Source organism: Lycium ferocissimum, unplaced genomic scaffold, assembly GCF_029784015.1.
Source record: "Lycium ferocissimum isolate CSIRO_LF1 unplaced genomic scaffold, AGI_CSIRO_Lferr_CH_V1 ctg6620, whole genome shotgun sequence".
NCBI lineage: Eukaryota > Viridiplantae > Streptophyta > Magnoliopsida > Solanales > Solanaceae > Lycium > Lycium ferocissimum.
In genome coordinates, this window is record NW_026726430.1 from 18,106 (window position 1) to 38,987 (window position 20,882).

The 20,882-nt window shown below is 37.9% G+C and overlaps 1 protein-coding gene across 1 annotated transcript; it reads left to right on the plus strand.

Annotated features, from left to right (window-relative positions):
- The first annotated feature begins 1,604 nt into the window (after positions 1-1,604).
- Positions 1,605-4,889, plus strand: LOC132045421 (protein BEARSKIN1-like). Its single transcript, XM_059436001.1, has 3 exons — positions 1,605-2,000; positions 3,130-3,407; positions 4,288-4,889. Exons 1-3 carry the CDS (start codon positions 1,802-1,804, stop codon positions 4,840-4,842), a joined length of 1,032 nt encoding a protein of 343 aa, XP_059291984.1. The 5' UTR covers positions 1,605-1,801; the 3' UTR covers positions 4,843-4,889.
- The last annotated feature ends 15,993 nt before the right edge of the window (positions 4,890-20,882 follow it).

Below are 20,882 nucleotides of genomic sequence, written 5' to 3' on the forward strand. Positions count from 1 at the left end.
ATTTATTATTTATACAAAATTTAATTTCGACCACACGTGGTCGAAATTATATTTTCATTTTAAAAAATCGACCCCGTGTGGTCGAAATTCTACTGAAAATAAAATAAAAATTAAATTGTTGATTTTTCGACCGCGTGTGGTCGATTTTTTTTTCGACCAAAAATGTGGTCGAAATTTTTTGGTCGAAAACGCCCTTTTTTTTAGTAGTGTTCGTCGGACTAAGTCAACCAATGAGCAGGATGCGCCAACACAAATTTCGGATGAGGACATTAAGCAACTTTTATTGGGTACTGTTGGTGGTGCAAGAAAGGAGGAGAGCTTACGACCTTTCTCAACAAGTATATCACCGCTACCAGTCTAGATTGCAAGGCATAGAACTTCCTGATCAGAGGTCGAGTCAATGGATAGGGAGACGATGATGGCTATGGAGCAGAAGATCAGTGAGCTATCTAGCCAACTTCAAGCGATAGAGGCTAGAGAGAAGCGTACTGATGAGCAGTATGAAGGGCTTAAAGCCCAGTTACGCATTACTTGCTTGAGGGGCTATTTCGAGTCCCTAGTGTGCTTATGATGCTATCCCCGCCCTCGACCTCCATGCAATCCGTTCTGTGGGCGATCGTCCTATCCACGATCATCATGTCTACAACTGTCTTTGTCCGAGGTTGTGGATGAACCTTCTAGTAGTGAAGATGAGGATGTGACGGCAAACATCCCTTGATTTGTGTTAGATACTTGTGTAGACCAACTATTAGACACTTTCTTAAGTTTTTATGACTTGTTTGTTTGTTGAATGTCTTCTATGGCTTGTAAAAGTCATTATAACTTGGTGGGTTTTGTATGACAATTGAAAAAGTTTCGGGTTGGATTTTGAGGTGGATTGGAGGATGTTCTATACTAGTTTGTTGTTGTTTGAGTACGTTGTACTGGAATTGGCTGTATACTGTAATTATTTTTAATTGACTGGTAGATAACTGTAAAATAGGCATTTGTTGTTGTATTGTAGAAAATCGACCTAGGTCGGTTTATTTTTATTTTATTTTCCAAAAAGTTGAAAAAACGAACCAACCTCGGACAGTTGTTTTTAAAATAATTCAGGAATACTGACCTTTTGTTCAAAAATAATTAATTTTTTTACAGAATACTGATATTTTTGTGGTCGTGTGTCGGAAAATTGATTTTTTTTTGGAAAATAAAAACCAACCATGTGCGGTAAGTTTTCGATGTCGACCAGGGCTATACCGACCAACTTTGTCCAAAAAATGATCGGTTTTTGTGGTCGGTTTTGACCTTTTTTTTTAGTAGTGCGGGTTCATTGAGTAATTTCGTAAGCAAAGCAACAATTAACGACCCAATTCATCCCTCTCGTACATATGTCGCAATGGTGTACAAAGCAATTTTGCAAAGATGTATCCATAAAGATGAAAATAAAATGAATATTTTTATTTTATAAGCAACGGGGGAAGTAACATCCATGAAATGAAGAAAAGTGTATACGTACCTCAAACTCTACACACGCGCGTGGAGATGTAGGCGCAACGATTATTTGGGGGATAAAGCGTAGGAAATACTAATAACATGTCTACTAACTTGCAGTTTACGTTAGCTTTATGCTTTGGCGCCGGCGTAGTGACCGGCCGTCAACTTTCTCCCCTCACAAGGCCTCGTTGACAGTTGAATATATAAGTTCATTTCAAACAATATAAAGAAAGATGATCACATATGCAATTTTCTAGCTCCAGCTGCGTACAGTCAAATATACCTTAGAAAAAGATATATATATTGGGAGTCAACGTCGAGAGTTATGAAACAAAGGACCTTGAGAGAAGAGAGACCCAGCATGGCTTCATCTAGTGGCGGTGTTCCGCCCGGCTTCCGGTTCCATCCCACGGATGAAGAGCTTCTTCACTACTACTTGAAGAAGAAAGTTTCATTTCAGAAGTTTGAAATGGAAGTTATCAGAGAGGTCGACTTGAACAAGATTGAGCCCTGGGAATTGCAAGGTATATACCATCATTTGTAAACAACCTAATACATATTTTTAGTTTTATCATTTTAATATATATACACGGCAATTGCTATAGTTTTAATTCTAGGACAACTTAGAAACGAGTTTAAGTGATGTTAGGGATTTGCATATGTAGTTCTTTTGAAAGGATTAGAATCATTTGAGCATAGTTCATATCCAAACGCAGACACAGACACAGACACATTAGTATATATTTTTATTTTGAGCTGCTCTTGGCTTTTCAGGATCAAACGCATGATATTCATATACATTGGGCAAAGTTAGTTTTATATATTTCAAATTTGAGATCAAATTAAAGGTGGTCTTTTTGTGGAAAAATTACTAGGAAATCTAACAAAATATATTTTGCAATCTTATATATTTAAATTTATCAAGAAGTTATTCAAAATACATGCTTTTTGAAGAAATGGTTAGTTTGACGTATTTTCCAAAGAAAATTCTTCAGAAAAAATAAAACTATTCAAACAAGATTTATTTGTGCACAAATGTTATTTTTTCAAATTTTTCCCAAGATTTGTAGAGCTCTAGTAAACTTAAACCTTTTTATTCGCTCTACCTTCAAATGTGTCCGTGCAAAATGCTATAGTACGATACACCCTCCATCTAAAATTAATTGTCATGTTTTGCTTTTCGGGAGTCAATTTAACTAATTTTTTAAATTGGATTAAATCAACACAATATTTTAAAATTAAGATTTATATATTAAAAAACTATACGAGAAGTACTATAAGTTGCAAATTTTTCTCATGTCGATATAAGGGGAAAAAAACATTTTGACATGTCAGTCAAAGCTAATATAGTTTGACTCCCGAAAAGCGAAACATGACACCTAATTTGGGAGTATAAAGTTAGTATGCAGTCATTTGCTCCATGAGGCACCAATCTTATATCTAGGCTAGCAGAGCTCGTAATAATTCAGGAATTCTTTAATATAATACCACCCTAATTAGGAAGAAAAGAAATCTTAATCTCATAGAGGTCAAGTTAATTGTTGAAATGTGTAACCATTTCATCTAAAAGTTTAAATTCAGATGAAACATACTTTTAATTACTTATTATATTATGTCTCAACACTAATTTATTACATACGCATTCATGTACAGAGAAGTGCAAGATTGGATCAACTCCACAGAATGAGTGGTACTTTTTCAGCCACAAGGACAGAAAGTATCCGACAGGTTCAAGGACAAACCGAGCAACAAATGCTGGATTTTGGAAAGCTACTGGTAGGGACAAATGCATAAGGAATAGCTTCAAGAAGATAGGTATGAGGAAAACCCTAGTTTTCTACCGAGGAAGAGCTCCCCATGGCCAAAAGACTGACTGGATCATGCATGAGTACAGGCTTGAAGGTGCTGATGACCCTCAAGGAAATCAAAATGTAAGTCGCTCTTCCTTATTTATTCCCAAACAAAATTTTGAATTGTGTGTCAAGCTTATTTAAAAGTTTAAGAGCATATTTTTATTTACTTAATTATATCGTCTCTAACATATGTGTTTGATTCTATTTTTAGGTGCCAAAACATGTGAAAACTCTTTTTGATAATGAATAGGGATGAGACTCAAATTCAAGACTTCTGTCTACTCTGATATTAAGTTAAATTATATGACTACCTCATCTAAAAATTTGTAATTTAAGAAAGATCCCACTTTTATTTAATTAGTTATGTATTTAACCTAGAATACCTAATTAAAACTTGGCTGGGATAAGTTTTTATTTTTTTCAATTAAAAGAAAAAGATACAGAAAGCCAAAATACTAGTAAAAACGGTGAGGATCATTTAATGGAGTAGGGATTCCGTTGAACGGTTGAACACTGGTAGTTAAGTCAATGCATGCATGCACGTTCAGAGCTAATATAGTTAAATGTTACTTGTATTTTTCTTTTACTTTTAGATTGTTAAAAGGGAAAAGTACAAAATAAATAACTGAGCATCAATTTTTAGAAAATTACTGGAATTAAGACTCAGATTCAATTGTAGCTGTTGACCTAAGATAGAAAGCTAGGTTACTTGTAAAACCGTGTGATATGATTCGCCCAATATTGTAGTAGGTATCTGTTGAAGTATAATATGTCAATCGGATGCACCCATGTTAAAAAGTCAAAACAATTAAATCATATATCTTTATATCCTATGGTTAGCAGTGAAATAGAACACATAACAGGAAAATATTACTCATCAAAATATCAAACAATCCTTATAGCTTTGAAGCCTTTGATATAAGTATTTATCTTTTCATTGTAAATGCGGCGCATGCAGGATGATGGTTGGGTGATTTGCAGAGTTTTCAAGAAGAAACACTTATTCAAAGTTGGTAACGAAGGGGGTGGCGCAGCCTCATCAGATCAACTGAACAGCACATCAAGCCATCACTCTCGTGCCTTCAACAGCCAATATCTGCTACAACAACAGGCGCAGGCGCAGGGGCATGGCCTAAACTATTCCTACATCCCTCTAGCTTTGCCACCATATAATTCTCACGTCCAACTTCAAGCACAAAACTTCATTCCCACTAACAAGCCATTGGGATATCATGACTTCTCTGGGACAACTACTGAATCACCTATTATGTTGAAGCAACTAATGTCTAGCACCGATAGCGGTTGCAGTGACCAGAACCTCCCTTACCAGCAGGAGGTGGGAAGTAGTTGTGATCATCAGAATTTGAACGAATGGGGAATGATTGCGAATGACGATTCAGCTAAAACTACCGGAGTCAGGTTCGACCATGATGCAAATACTTCCTCCATGAATCAAATCAATCAGCTTTCCGTACGTGGGGAAGAAATGGATTTCTGGGGTTACACTAAATAATACCCACACTTGGTCTCTGGATTCTTATTAAATGTATAAGTAGAGTTACTCTTATATTATTGCCTCACTCTACCCATTAGTCACATGATTGAAAAAACGGGTAAGTGATGGTCCCAACATTATTTGCATTATATTAATACGTTATACCTGTTGGAATTAATGCATTTACAAGGATACTATCCTTGACTTTTATGTTTTCTAGGAGTTCTTTAATGTTTCAAGAATATCATTTAGTCTTTCAATATTATCTCTTAGTTTTTCAAGAAATCTTTTAAAAGTTTGTGATACATGTATCTAGTGAATTGTGATACATGTATCTAGTTATTTGTGCAAGACTTTTGAATTGGCGTTTTGAGTAGTATAAATAGAGATGTAATTGATGATTGTAATCATCTCAAGTAGCCTTAAGTAGCCTAATACAACTTGAGCATTCTCTAAGAAAAATATTTTCTTCCTATTCTTTCCTACAAATTGGTATCAGAGCAGTTTTCATTCTTAATCTGGGGTTAGGTGAAGAATAAAAAATTATGGCATCTAAAACAAATGATGGTGCTGATTCTTCAGTTGTTCTTACTCCATTTTTTGATGGAATTGACTTTGAATATTGGAAGATAAGAATGAGAACTTATCTGAAAGCTGAAGGTTTGTGGACTATTGTTGCAAATGGCTATGAAGAGCCAGAAGACGTCGGTGAACTTTCAGTAGCAGAGATGAAAAATCTTGAGGCTAAGAGACGTCAAGATGCAAAGGCTTTGAGCAAAATTCAAATGGGAGTCTCAAGAGCATTTTTTTGCAAAAATTGCTACTTGTGAGACTGCAAAGCAAGCTTGGGAGTCTCTGGAAGATGAGGTGTATGGTGACGAAAAGGTACGCACGATCAATCTTCAAACTCTTAGAAGAGAGTTTCAAAATTTGATGATGATAGAATCTGAAAAAATCGATGAATATTGCACAAGAGTCATGAATATTGTTAATGAAATGAGAAATCATGGTGATGAAATTTCGACCAACAAGTTGGAAAAGATTCTAATTAGTGTCACGTAAAAGTATGAGTATATTGTTGCTATCACCGAGGAGACGAAAGATCTTTCTAAGCTTTCCATCAAAGAGCTAGTTGATCGTGCCCGTGCACACGAGAAGCGAAGATATTTTCATGAGAATCAACCCAAAGAGATGGCTTTCCAGTCTAGAACCAATGAGAATTCTCAAAATTTCTCAAAGAATCGACAAAAAAAGAAGTACAATCCAAAAAAGAAGCAGGATCGTGATAGCTCTACTAAGAAGGTTGAAGAGAAAGGTGAGAAAAGTACTAGTCTTTTTTGTAAAATTTGCAAAAAGACTAATCATAATTTGAAAATGTTGGCACAAAGGCAAGCCCCAATGTAACTTTTGTAAAAGTTTGGCCATATTGAGAAGGATGCAGCACAAGCAATATGAGCAAGTAAATTTCTGTGAAGGAAAAGAGGAAGAAAAGGAAGAAAACCTTTTCTACGCTTCTCAATCTGATGCTTCAGCAAAAAGCAATGAATGGTATGTTGATAGCGGTAGTACCAATCATATGACTGGAGATGAAAAGGCTTTTCTCTCAATTAATTGCAGCATCACTTCTAAAGTGAGAATGGGGAATGGAGCTTTAGTTGATTCAAAAGGTAGAGGTACCGTTTCGATCAACAGAAAAGGGAGCGGTAAGCAAATTCATGATGTCCTTTATGTTCCTGACTTGGAAGAAAATTTGCTTAGTGTTGGTCAGCTCATGGAAAATGGTTATTCTCTTGTGTTTAGAGATAATTGTTGTAGAATTTATGATAAAATTGAGCCAAATCAAATCATTGTTGAAGTAAAGATGATAAAAAGAAACTTTCCTTTACAACTTCATTACAATGCATTCAAAAATAAAGTTGTAGATGATTCATGGCTTTGGCACAAAAGGTTTTGTCACTCGAATTTTCATGGTTTGAAGCTTTTGAAGCAATAAGACATGGTGCAAGGCCTTCCTGAGATACATTGTTATATCCCGTACTTTTGCGCATTCGAAAAAAAAAAAATTGAAATAATTTCGACTTGTGAGAAATAAGGCTATGATTTTATTTTATTTACTACAAGTGTGATGTTCATGAAAATGTTGATGTGGAAATATGGAGAAAGGCCGAGGAAAAAAATTGGGGATTTCAAAAATTAGCTTCGGAATTACAACAATTAGCCACAAATAATTGGGCTCAAATAAGTGGAAAAAAAAAAGGAAACAAAGGCCCAAAAATGCAAGGGGTGGCCGGCCATGGTAACTAAAATGGCCCAAGCCCACGATAAATTTAACTCATGTATTAATAAGAAAATGAGCCATAATTCTTCCATTTCAAGAAGTTTCAAGAACATTAAATTGAGAGGAAAAAGAAAAAGGCCATTCGGCCCTAGAGAAGAGAGAAAAAAAAATCTTGGAGCCTTCATCTTTGGTTCAAAAATCTCTTTCATCTTGAATTCTTGCTAAGTGTAAGACCTCTTCAACGTGGTATAATTATTTTAGCGAGAAAATCACTTTGGTGGCAAGTGAAGAATTTGAAGAAAAAGGTAAAAAAATTCCATCCTTTTGTATTGGAAGAATTATATATATATATTGTAGTATGTGGAAGTGAATGAAAAGTATGAAAATTTGTGTGTTATAAGTATATGTGTGTACGGCCGAAAATCATGTTGATGGAGAGGGATGATAAAAATTTAATTGTTGTGTTACTTGTGTTGTTGTGGCTTTGTGATGGAAATGGAAGCATAATGGTTCAAGTTAGCATGAAAAATTATTGAAAAATGGTTAGAGGAAAATTATGGGAAATTATTATAGTTTTATGTAATTATGGAGTGGAGTTCTAAATGTGAATTGTTGTGTTGATTGGTGAATTTGGAAGGATGTTACTTTAAGTTTGCATGAAAAAGCTGGTTGTTAAATTGTTGTAGGAAATTTTGTGATTTGATCGTAGAATTATGTAATTATGGAAATGAAATCGTTAAGGAGCAAATGGTGATTGTTGTTAATGAAATTAAAAGATAAAAAAATGTGTTGTGAATGCTTATGTCGAAGGTTGGAGATTTTGGGCGGATTATGGTTTTGGTGGAACTTTTGTATATTTTGTAGAATAATGTGAAATGCTTCCAAATTGTATTTAAATGGTCCGGAATTAGTAAATGAATATGAAAATATTGATATTAGTTTGAAAGTGTGAAGTTGGAGTAGAAGTCGTTGCACTATATAGAAAGGAAGACTATGTATGTTAGAATGCGTTTTGTATTAATTGTTGATGTTGTTGGTATTGTTGTTGGGATGGTTGTTGTTGTTTTGGCCGGAAGTTAAATTCTCGGGGGATGTTGGATTTATAGGAGGTGCTGCCCAAATTTACGTACAAGCATGAAATTAAGATTTAATTCCTAAAGGCTTATAGTTAACATTTGGTAATTGTGGCCAATTGTAGATTTTGAAGGAAACGGGATTTGAGTTTGGACAAGCGTAAAAGGTAAATAAGGTATGTAAAGCTTTACCTTTCCTTCTTTTGGCATGTCCTAGATCTAACAGGTTTGGATATGAGCCTCGGGGACGATTCTATTCCTAGAAATCCGAGTTTGAACTCGATTCTTTTTAATTCAATGGAATTGAATTAAGTTCTGCACGCCTTGTTGAAACAATTGTTGGAAGCATCTATAACTTGCCCAAACGGAACCGAATGACACTAAGGCTTTCATAAGTGACTCCATGAAGCTTAATATATGTAATTTGTGTATGCCACCTCTGTTGACCCGAGGTGGGCCCACTATCCCCGAATCCTCTCTGATTGTTCAATTCGACTTATTTTCGCACGATGATTAAAGGGAACCTTTGGCCATTGTCTTGAGTTTGTTAGGATTCACATGCATTCACCGATATAAGAATCTAGAAACGCTGAGACGAGTCTACTGATTTGACTATTTTGGTAAAAATACTCCGGTACCAATAAATCGATATAAATACTCCCAATTCTGATATAAGTATCCTGATATGAACATTCTGATGTGGGTATGTAATTTGATATAAGGAATCTGTTATGAGTAATCTGATATAAGTATTTTGATAGAAGTATTCTACCATGAGTATTATGATATAGGTATTTGGATACAAGTATTCTGACATAAATATTCGATATCGACTGCATTTAAAAGTAACCGTTACGAGTATTTTGATAGCACGTTTGATCGTTCCATTGAGTCTTGGCTTAAGTGCACTAACTTCTCACTATTCGCTCGTGCATAACCCCCGTTAAGTCGTTGCCAAGTCCGGCCGTATGTTATTATTCGTACTATGTTAAGTATGGTCCTAATATGTATGTTATGAGTACGACATGTACGTTATATGTTGTATGTATATTATGGATCGGGCCGAACGTTCTCGCAATATATATTACATTATGGATCGGGCCGAACGTTCTCGGCAATATATATTACATTATGGATCGGGCGAACGTTCCTCGGCAATATATATTATATATTATGGATCGGGCCGAACGTTATAAGCGATATATATTATATATTATGGATCGGGCCGTACGTTCCACTTATATGATATGTATATATGGATCGGCCGTACGTTCCACGGCAGTATATGATGTGTATATATATGTATATGGACTGGGTATATGAATATGTGTATGGAGACATATGACTTCCGCACGTAAGGTCTGTGTTTGAGAAGTAAGTGTTTCGGTACTCTAGATGATTTGTTCATTTTTGGTACTTTACCAACTCATGCCATCGGTAAGTATGATGTACGTTTGGGAAATAAGCACCTTGATATCCTGATTATTGCACTTACTTTTCTTGCACCGTTGTTCCGGTTACGTTTCTATTTTCTGTATCCTGTGCCTTACATACTCAGTACATATTCCGTACTGACCCCCTTTCTTCGGGGGCTGCGTTTCATGCCCGCAGGTACAGACGCTCAGTTTGGTGACCCGCCAGTGTAGGATATACGTTCTGCAGTCTGAAGCGCTCCTTCGATCCGGAGCCCACACTTTTGGTACAGATCCTTCTGTTGTGCATATTTTTGTGATTATGACTATTTTGGGTACGGCGGGGCCCTGTCCCGTCATATGATTCGGTTGTCTATATTAGAGGCCTGTAGACATGTATGTGGGTCATGGGTCGTCGTTGTCCGGTTTTGTCTGTAATTTGCTATGACAGCCTTAATAGCTTGTGTATGTACATATGTATACATATATATATATATATATGACGGCTCGTATATGACAGCCCTGATATCTGCAAAAATTAATATTTGTGAAATATGAATAAGATATAGATATGTCGATCCGTGAAGTAGGTATGTAAGGGTGTCCAGTTCGGGCACCAGTCACGGCACACGGGGATGGGTCGTGACAAAAGTGGTATCAGAGCGGTTTGTCCTCGGAATGTCTACAGGCCGTGTCTAGTAGAGTCTTGTTTATCGGTGTGTTGTGCACCACATCTATAAACAGGAGGCTACAGGACATTTAGGATGTTACCCTTTCTTTGTGTTATGACCCGTATTTCGTACGTTTGGATAATTCGGGATAATTGCGAGCAGTTAAGGGCAAAGCTATGTTGTGATCTTGTTTAATGCACAAGTTGTTTATGAGTATTGTTTATGAATATTATTAGTAGGAAAATATTGGAAAAGGCTAAGGATAAAAAGGGAAATTCGCAAAGTGGCTCATGGAAAAATTGTGGAAGACTAGGGGCAAAACGGGGATTTCACAATGTTCAAGAAAAGACCAAGGGATGACTAGGTCAAACAATTAAGTCATCTTTTATTTTCAAGAAAAAGGAAGAAAACTCTAGAAAAAAAAATGAAGAAAGAGGGCATGTGCCCCTCACATGCTTGAAGGAGCTATATATATATATATATATATATGACATATTAGTCATATTTCTCTACACAAGTCAAGAAATTTCAAGAACATAAAGAACAAGCAAAGAAGGAGAAAAATCTCCAAGGCCATTCGGCCAAGACCAATTCCATAAGAACCTTGGGAAAATTTTTCTTCAAAAAATTATTTTCTACTAATTGAAGGGTCCTTAGCAAAGTAGAGTGTTTATTGGAGCAAGAAAAACACAAATTCTTGGAAGTTACAATCTTGGAGCAAGAAGGAAGATAAGAGGAGAAGGTAAGAATTTATCACCTTTTACATGTTGTGGATGTTTGTGTATGTTGTAGTATGTGAAAAAGGATGAAATTCATGAAAAATATTGATGATGTTGTGATGGCCGAATGGGTCATGTATGTGGAAAAATTGGATTGAATTCATGTAGTAACTTGATTGTTGTTGTGTGTGAATTTCATGATGAAAAATGCATGGAAACCGTGAATTTAGTGTGTTGGTGTTGGCCGTGAGTTGTATATGGTATATATGGCCGTGTATATTGATGAATTATGAAGGAATGGTGAGCAAGTTTTATTTAGTATTTTGGTTGTTGTGTTATGGATGTTATGTTGCAAATAGAAGCTTAATGAGTTTAGTGAAGTTGTAGAAGTTGGAGGCTTGTTGTGGAAGTTTATGTAAATGGAATGTGATGTTCTTGCATGAATAGGAATATAATGTTGTTAGTATGATGTTGTTAATGTGTAAATTATTAAGTTGTATTGTTCTTATTGGAGTTAAAAGATCTTGAAGGAAGTAGTATGTTGATTAAATTGTTAGAATGTACTTTGGGTTGATTATTGAAATTGTTAGTATGATTATTGGCATTATTGTGGATGGTTTGGCCGGGTTGAATTCCCGGATTGTTGTTGATTGAAATTGGCCAAGTTGAACTTGGTGGGATGGAGTATGTACAGGGGAAATGCTGCCGAAATTTCGGTAGGCAAGTGTTACCTTAAGATTCAACTTCTAAATGCTCTAATTGACGTTTGGTAAATGTGATCAAATTGTAGATTTTGGCGAACTTGGGCGGAATTTGGAGTAGCGTAAGAGGCGGAAAAGGTATGTAAGGTTTCACCCTCCTTTCTTGGCATGTCCTAGGCATAATAGGTTTGGACACGGGCCTCGAGGACAATTCCTTTCCTGGAAATCCGAGATTGAAATTAACCCTTTTTCATTCAATAGAATTGAATTAGAAATTTTGCATAAAATGTTGGAAAGTTCCTAAACATCTAGAACTCGCACAAATAGGACCCGACTACCTTAAATTTCTCATAAGTGACGTCATGGAATGTATCCTATGTAAATTGTGTACGCCACCTCATTTGACTCGAGGTGGGCCCACTGTTCTCGGGTTTTCCTTATTGCTCCGTTTATCAAACGATAAGTGTTGTAACTATTCTAATGAGAATATTTCGATGATAATAATGATAATGATGATGTAAGGAAGAGAATATGTCTATGACAAGTATGATAAGAATGATTCCATGACTAAGAGCCTTAAGTTAAGAATCCAATGCGAGTATGAAAGTGTTAAACTAGCTTTTGATCTTTAATTTTATTCCTTGGTTATGATACTATTTTCTAAAGATTTCAAGCATATGAACTAACGTTTATGATGTCCATGATTTCGTTTCATGTTTTCTTTTAATATTATTTTCCGTTAATAGTCCCGCCTTATAATTATTGTCCCTTCAAGGTAAGACATGATGACCCTGGTTATTCCATAATGTAATCGGAGGTTTCCGACCTTATGTCACTCCGATGGATATATGATTTTCCTTGGGCTCTCCTGCATGCTTATATGACATATGTATATGAGATATGTATATGTACATGGGGTGGGGGAAGGGATATATGGGGAAGGAGAAGGGATACATGTTCATTGCCACTGGTCGGTGGCGTTATCATCCGGACGCGGGATATATGGGGCGAGCCGACGTATTTCGGCGCTATGTGGGCGAGCCGACGTTGTTCAGTGCTATGACATGATATGATATGATATGATATGATACGATATGATATGATATGATACGATATGATATGACATGATATGATATGATATGATATGATATGATACGATATAATATGATATGATATGATACGATACGATATGATATGATACGATACGATATGATATGATACGATATGATATGATATGATATGATATGATATGATATGATATGATATGATATGATATGATATGATATGATATGATATGATATGATATGATATGATATGACATGCAAGACAAGCGTCGTAGGCGGCATTCACATGTACAGGTTACTCTTCTCCCTCATGATATGTTCTATGTTTTTATATGTACATTATTCATATGTATACTCCTTACTACGTTATTTGTTCATGCCTTACATACTCGGTACATTGCTCGTACTGACGCCCCTTTTTGTGGGCGCTGCGTTTCCTGCCGCGCAGGTATACCAGATGAGTAGAAGCCATTACGAAGACGTTCAGCGAGTTAGTAGACTCCATTTGTTCGAAGTCTGTCGAGTCAGAGTATGTGTCTTTGTGCAGTTTGTTCGAAGTTAGAGACTTTGCAGACAGAGTCGTGGGTTTAGAGTGTCAGCTTTGAAAATGGCCCTGCTAGCCGACATGTTTTATTTATACATTATGTTACAAAGTCCTTACACTTACAGACTGTGTTTAAATTGAGAAACGACAAAAAGAAATTTTGAAAATTTTACTATGTATTTTACTTTTATTTGATTTAAGCATCCGAAGGGAATATGTGAGTAATAAGAGTTCGCGAGTTCGCTCGGCTCCGAATATGGGGTCGGGTGCCCATCACACCCTAGTAAAATCGGGGTGTGACACTTTGAATCTTAGGTCGTGCGATAGAGCTGTGATATTAGGATGACTCCTTCCTGATCGGTTGTTGTATTTTTTCAGTGATGCCTCCGAAGAGAAAAACGGGCCGCCGGAAGGGCAAGGCGGTGGCGCAGACAGAGAGACCAGCCGGGCTCGGAGAGTTACCCGGACCCTTGCTCAGATTATGCATGATACTGCGCCTCGGCCAGCAGGCTCTGCCACGCTATCATCATCAGAGGAGTATGGAGCAGCAGCAGCTGCAGATCAGGGGGCGGCTCCACCGCCCGCTCCCGAGGTTCCAGCACCAGAGCCTCCAGCTCCTCAGCCAGGCGCGGAGGATAGGACGTTGAGGGAGGCCGTGCAGTTACTGACGACTCTGGTAGCGGGACAGGCTCGCAGGCGCGGGCTGAGAGGTGATGATGATGATGACAGGCGTGATAGCCTGAGAGTTCGGGATTTTCTGACATGTGGTCCCCCAGAGTTTTTCGGGTCTAAGCCCGAGGAGGACCCCCATGACTTCATTCGGCAGATGCGGCGCTCATTGGGACTGGTCAGGGCTTCAGAGACCGAGTCCGTTGAGTTAGCCTCGCACAGATTACGAGGTGTTGCGGCCAATTGGTATGAGTCTTGGGAGCTGTCCAGAGGGGAGAGTGCTCCCCCAGCTACTTGGGATGAGTTTGTGGCCGCTTTTCTCCGCCACTTTTTACCTCCGGAGCTGCGGCGGGCGAGAGTTGACCGGTTTTTGCAGCTGAAGCAGAGAGGCAGAAGTATCCGGGAGTATAATTTAGAGTTTGATTCCCTAGCCCGATATGCCCCTACCATTGTAGCCGATATGGAGGACAGAATGCACCCGTATGTGATGGGGCTAGACGATTACCTAGTTGATAGCTGTATGGCGATGGCATCGCAGACCGGTATGGACATCGCCCGGTTACAGGCCTATGCGCAAGGTATGGAGGACGGGATAGAGCGGATCGATGCGGTAGGGATCGTGATGAGGCCGCCCGAAGCGGGCGGATATGCGGGATACCCTTCGGAGATTTCGGCGGGCGGCCTCGGCGGCGATATAGCGGTACCCTTCTCGGTCGGCGCACAAAGTACACCCCGCGTCACGGGCGAGAGACCGGATGGTGCACGGATTCGAAGCGAGGACCGAGCTCCAGGGCCTCGGGCTCGCGGGTGGTCAGAGGTCCCGGTACCACAGGTGCTTGTTTTACTTGTGGCCATCAGGGCCATTTTATGAGGGATTGTCCGCTTAAGAGGGGTCCAGCTAGTGCAGCTCAACTTACCGGATCAGTTGCCGGTCCATCTTCCCCTTCTACAGCCATGCGCCCTACGGGGCAAGATATGCCGACACCGGTAAGCCGCGGCAGAGGTCGTGGTAGAGTTCCCGGTTCTAGCGGTCCTTTGAACCGCCTATATGCCTTCGCCAGCCGACAGGACCAGGAGGCGTCGCCAGACGCGATGACAGGTATACAGTTGATTTTTATTGAAATGTGTATGCACTGATAGATCCGGACCCTATTTTGTTACATATCCCCCCCCCCCCCTAGAGGAGTTGGGAAAAAAAAAATTCGGACTTGATAGGACCGTTTGAGATAGTTATATATGCAGATAAAAGTGAATGTTGAAAACCTAAAAGGCTGACTCAGTAGTTACACAGTCAGAAAAAAATAAAGGGCCCTCTCTATATCGGAGTGGGACCCGCTACGAGAACTTTTCGAAAGTTGTTAAGACCCCGACCTACCCTAGATTACGTAATGAAAGTCGTGCGGGAAGTGGACGCGATTATACCAGCGTTAGGGCACCGAATGCATTAAAGTTCCGAGGTTGAGCGTCTTTGGGATCAGAACAATTCTGGGATGGGTGACCCCCTGGGAAATATACTGAAATTTTCATAAATGTATACATAAAAGACATATGGAAATCTGGAGTAACCTGAAGGAAATTAGAATATGTCAAACAGTTAGAGACCCTAAATAGGTCGGGTAGGCTAAGGCAGGCTCAGTCGGCGAAGAAGAAGGAAGTGCGACACAGATTTGGAATCAGAATAAGTTTGAATAGTGCTTGAGAATGTATTGTAAGCGAAATGGTAGTAAGTGTGTATGTATACAAATGACTTCCTAGTGATGACTATATCGATGGATAGGTGGGGTCCAGCAGTCAGTGTCGCGTTGTATGAAAGAACACGGACTGAACGAAATCTAAAAGATGAAGCGAAACACGGGGAACATATGTTACAAGTAGACGGATTCTAGTTTCACCACTGGATAAAGCTGGAAAGTTTTAGCATAATAATTCTCGGGATTAAAAAGGTAAGTGAGTATGAAAAGGGAAATAACAAATGTAATGTTTGGAAAATTCTGAAGGAAAGACGGAGACCTCCCCGAAGTATGATGAAACCCCATAAGGTCAGTGAACATTCGAGGATGAATGTTCTAAAGGGGGGAAGGATGTTATATCCCGTACTTTTGCGCATTCGGAAAAAAAAAAATTGAAATAATTTCGACTTGTGAGAAATAAGGCTATGATTTTATTTTATTTACTACAAGTGTGATGTTCATGAAATGTTGATGTGGAAATATGGAGAAAGGCCGAGGGAAAAATTGGGGATTTCAAAAATTAGCTTCGGGAATTACAACAATTAGCCACAAATAATTGGGCTCAAATAAGTGGAAAAAAAAAAGGAAACAAAGGCCCAAAAATGCAAGGGGTGGCCGGCCATGGTAACTAAAATGTCCCAAGCCCACAATAAATTTAACTCATGTATTAATAAGAAAATGAGCCATAATTCTTCCATTTCAAGAAGTTTCAAGAACATTAAATTGAGAGGAAAAAGAAAAAGGCCATTCGGCCCTAGAGGAAGAAAAAAAAAAAAAAATTCTTGGAGCCTTCATCTTTGGTTCAAAAATCTCTTTCATCTTGAATTCTTGCTAAGTGTAAGACCCTCTTCAACGTGGTATAATTATTTTAGCGAGAAAATCACTTTGGTGGCAAGTGAAGAATTTGAAGAAAAAGGTAAAAAAAATTCCATCCTTTTGTATTGGAAGAATTATATATATATATTGTAGTATGTGGAAGTGAATGAAAAGTATGAAAATTTGTGTGTTATAAGTATATGTGTGTACGGCCGAAAATCATGTTGATGGAGAGGGATGATAAAAATTTTAATTGTTGTGTTACTTGTGTTGTTGTGGCTTTGTGATGGAAATGGAAGCATAATGGTTCAAGTTAGCATGAAAAATTATTGAAAAATGGTTAGAGGAAAATTATGGGAAATTATTATAGTTTTATGTAATTATGGAGTGGAGTTCTAAATGTGAATTGTTGTGTTGATTGGTGAATTTGGAAGGATGTTACTTTAAGTTTGCATGAAAAACTGGTTGTTAAATTGTTGTAGGAAATTTTGTGATTTGATCGTAGAATTATGTAATTATGGAAATGAAATCGTTAAGGAGCAAATGGTGATTGTTGTTAATGAAATTAAAAGATAAAAAAATGTGTTGTGAATGCTTATGTCGAAGGTTGGAGATTTTGGGCGGATTATGGTTTTGGTGGAACTTTTGTATATTTTGTAGAATAATGTGAAATGCTTCCAAATTGTATTTAAATGGTCCGGAATTAGTAAATGAATATGAAAATATTGATATTAGTTTGAAAGTGTGAAGTTGGAGTAGAAGTCGTTGCACCATATAGAAAGGAAGACTATGTATGTTAGAATGCGTTTTGTATTAATTGTTGATGTTGTTGGTATTGTTGTTGGGATGGTTGTTGTTGTTTTGGCCGAGTTAAATTCTCGGGGATGTTGGATTTATAGGGGAGGTGCTGCCCAAATTTCTGTGGCCAAGCATGAAATTAAGATTTAATTCCTAAAGGCTTATAGTTAACATTTGGTAATTGTGGCCAATTGTAGATTTTGAAGGAAACGGGATTTGAGTTTGGACAAGCGTAAAAGGTAAATAAGGTATGTAAAGCTTTACCTTTCCTTCTTTTGGCATGTCCTAGATCTAACAGGTTTGGATATGATCCTCGGGGACGATTCTATTCCTAGAAATCCGAGTTTGAACTCGATTCTTTTTAATTCAATGGAATTGAATTAAGTTCTGCACGCCTTGTTGAAACAATTGTTGGAAGCATCTATAACTTGCCCAAACGGAACCGAATGACACTAAGGCTTTCATAAGTGACTCCATGAAGCTTAATATATGTAATTTGTGTATGCCACCTCTGTTGACCCGAGGTGGGCCCACTATCCCCGAATCCTCTCTGATTGTTCTATTCGACTTATTTTCGCACGATGATTAAAGGGAACCTTTGGCCATTGTCTTGAGTTTGTTAGGATTCACATGCATTCACCGATATAAGAATCTAGAAACGCTGAGACGAGTCTCTCGATTTGACTATTCGGTAAAAATACTTGTACTAATAAATCGATATAAATACTCCCAATTCTGATATAAGTATCCTGATATGAACATTCTGATGTGGGTACGTAATTTGATATAAGGAATCTGATATAAGTATTTTGATAGAAGTATTCTACCATGAGTATTATGATATAGGTATTTGGATACAAGTATTCTGACATAAATATTCTGATATCAGCATTCTGTTTAAGTAACCCGTTACGAGTATTTTGATAGCACGTTTGATCGTTCCATTGAGTCTTGGCTTAAGTGCACTAACTTCTCACTATTCTGCTCGTGCATAACCCCGTTAAGTCGTTGCCAAGTCCCGGCCGTATGTTATTATTCGTACTATGTTAAGTCTGGTCCTAATATGTATGTTATGAGTACGACATGTACGTTATATGTTGTATGTATATTATGGATCGGGCCGAACGTTCCTCGGCAATATATATTACATTATGGATCGGGCCGAACGTTCCTCGGCAATATATATTATATATTATGGATCGGGCCGAACGTTCCTCGGCAGTATATATTATATATTATGGATCGGGCCGTACGTTCCACGGCAGTATATGATATGTATATATGGATCGGCCCGTACGTTCCACGGCAGTATATGATGTGTATATATATGTATATGGACTGGGTATATGAATATGTGTATGGAGACATATGACTTCCGCACGTAAGGTCTGTGTTTGAGAAGTAAGTGTTTCGGTACTCTAGATGATTTGTTCATTTTTGGTACTTTACCAACTCATGCCATCGGTAAGTATGATGTACGTTTGGGAAATAAGCACCTTGATATCTTGATTATTGCACTTACTTTTCTTGCACCGTTGTTCCGGTTACGTTTCTATTTTCGTATCCCGTGCCTTACATACTCGGTACATATTCCGCATCGACCCCTTTCTTCGGGGCTGCGTTTCATGCGCGCGGTACGTACGCTCGGTTGGTGACCCGCCAGTGTAGGATATACGTTCTGCAGTCTGAAGCGCTCCTTCGATCCGGAGCCCACACTTTTGGTTCATATCCTTCTGTTGTGCATATTTTTGTGATTATGACTATTTTTGGTACGGCGGGGCCCTGTCCCGTCATATGATTCGGTTGTCTGTATTAGAGGCCTGTAGACATGTATGTGGGTCATGGGTCGTCGTTGTCGGTTTGTACGTAATTTGCTATAGCCGACCTTTAATAGCTTGTGTATGTACATATGTATACATGTATATATATGACGGCTCGTATATGACAGCCCTGATATCTACAAAAATTAATATTTGTGAAATATGAATAAGATATAGATATGTCGATCCGTGAAGTAGGTATGTAAGGGTGTCTAGTTCGGGCACCAGTCACGGCCCACGGGGATGGGTCGTGACATACATATTGAGGTAGATCCATGTGAAAGTTGTATTATGGGAAAACAACATAGAAAGTTTTTTCCAAAAGGGAAGTCTTGGAGAGCAAGTGTACTTTTGGAACTAATCCATACAGACATTTGTGGACCAATGAAAACTCCATCTCTGGGAAGCCAAAGGTACTTTCTAATTTTTATTGATGATTTTTCAAGAATGACTTGGGTTTATTTCTTGAAAGAAAAGTCAGATACATTTGCTACATTCAAGAGATTTAAAGCCTTTGTTGAGAAGCAAAAAGGCTGCAACATCAAAACCATTCGCAGTGACAGAGAAGGTGAATACACAAGTCGAGAATTTGAAGAATATTGCAAAAATGAAGGCATTGAGAAGCAACTTACAGTAGGGTACACTCCTCAGCAAAATGGTGTATCTGAAAGGAGAAACAGAACCATTGTTGAATTGGTTATAGTGATGTGACAAAAGGCTATAGGCTTCTCGATGTCAAAACTAACAAACTTGTTGTTAGTAGAGATGTCATTTTTGATGAAAAAATAGCATGGAATTGGAAAGATAAAAAGGTGGAGAATACTTCTATCATTTCTTTAAATGTGCCCAGTCAAAAAGAGGATGAGGAACAGGAAGATGTCCCTCAAGGGGGAGAAATCTCAGATCCAGAAGATGAAGAACCACCTCCAAGAGGAACAAGAATGTTGAGTGACATCTATCAAAGATGCAACTTTACCTGTATTGAGCTAGAAAATTATGAGGAGACAATAAAGCATGATGTTTGGAAGACAGCCATGGTAGAAGAAATTCGGATGATTGAGAAAAATAATACTTGGGAGCTTGTGGATGTACCCAAAGAAAGAGAAGTTGTAAGTCTAAAATGGATTTACAAAATCAAACTCAATCAAGAAGGAGAAATTCAAAAGCACAAAGCAAGGTTGGTTGCTAGAGGTTTCACTACAAAGCTAGGTATTGATTTCTACGAAACTTTCTCTCCAGTTGCATGTCTTGAGACAATTAGTACCTTGATTGCTATTGCTGCACAAAAGAAATGGAAGATTTTTCAACTTGATGTTAAGTATGCATTTCTAAATGGAAAACTTGATGAAGAAATTTATGTTGAGCAACCTCAAGGATTTTTTTTCAAAGGGAGAAGAGAAGGTGTACGAAAGATAAAAAAGGCCCTTTTATGGGTCAAGCAAGCGCCAAGAGCCTGGTACAATGAAATTGATACATACTTTTACGAAAAATAATTTTGAGAAGTAAAAGTCGAAGCCACTTTGTATGTGAAGCAAGAACACGGCAAGCATTATCATTGTTTGTCTCTGTGGATGATCCGTTTTTTTACGAAATGATGCGAAGATGATGTAGAAATTCAAGCAAGATATGATGCAAACCTATGAAATGAGTGATCTTGGGTTGCTACATTATTTCTTGGGCATTGAAGTTTCTCAAGTGAAAGAAGGAATTTTTATTTCTCAAAAGAAGTATACTAAAAGTATTCTTCAAAAAATTTAAAATGA

Coding starts and splice junctions, on each gene's coding strand:
- LOC132045421 (XM_059436001.1), top strand. CDS start 1,802: ATGAAACAAAGGACCTTGAGAGAAGAGAGACCCAGCATGGCTTCATCT. Junction 2,001..3,129: donor TGAGCCCTGGGAATTGCAAG/GTATATACCATC, acceptor ATTCATGTACAG/AGAAGTGCAAGATTGGATCA. Junction 3,408..4,287: donor ACCCTCAAGGAAATCAAAAT/GTAAGTCGCTCT, acceptor CGGCGCATGCAG/GATGATGGTTGGGTGATTTG.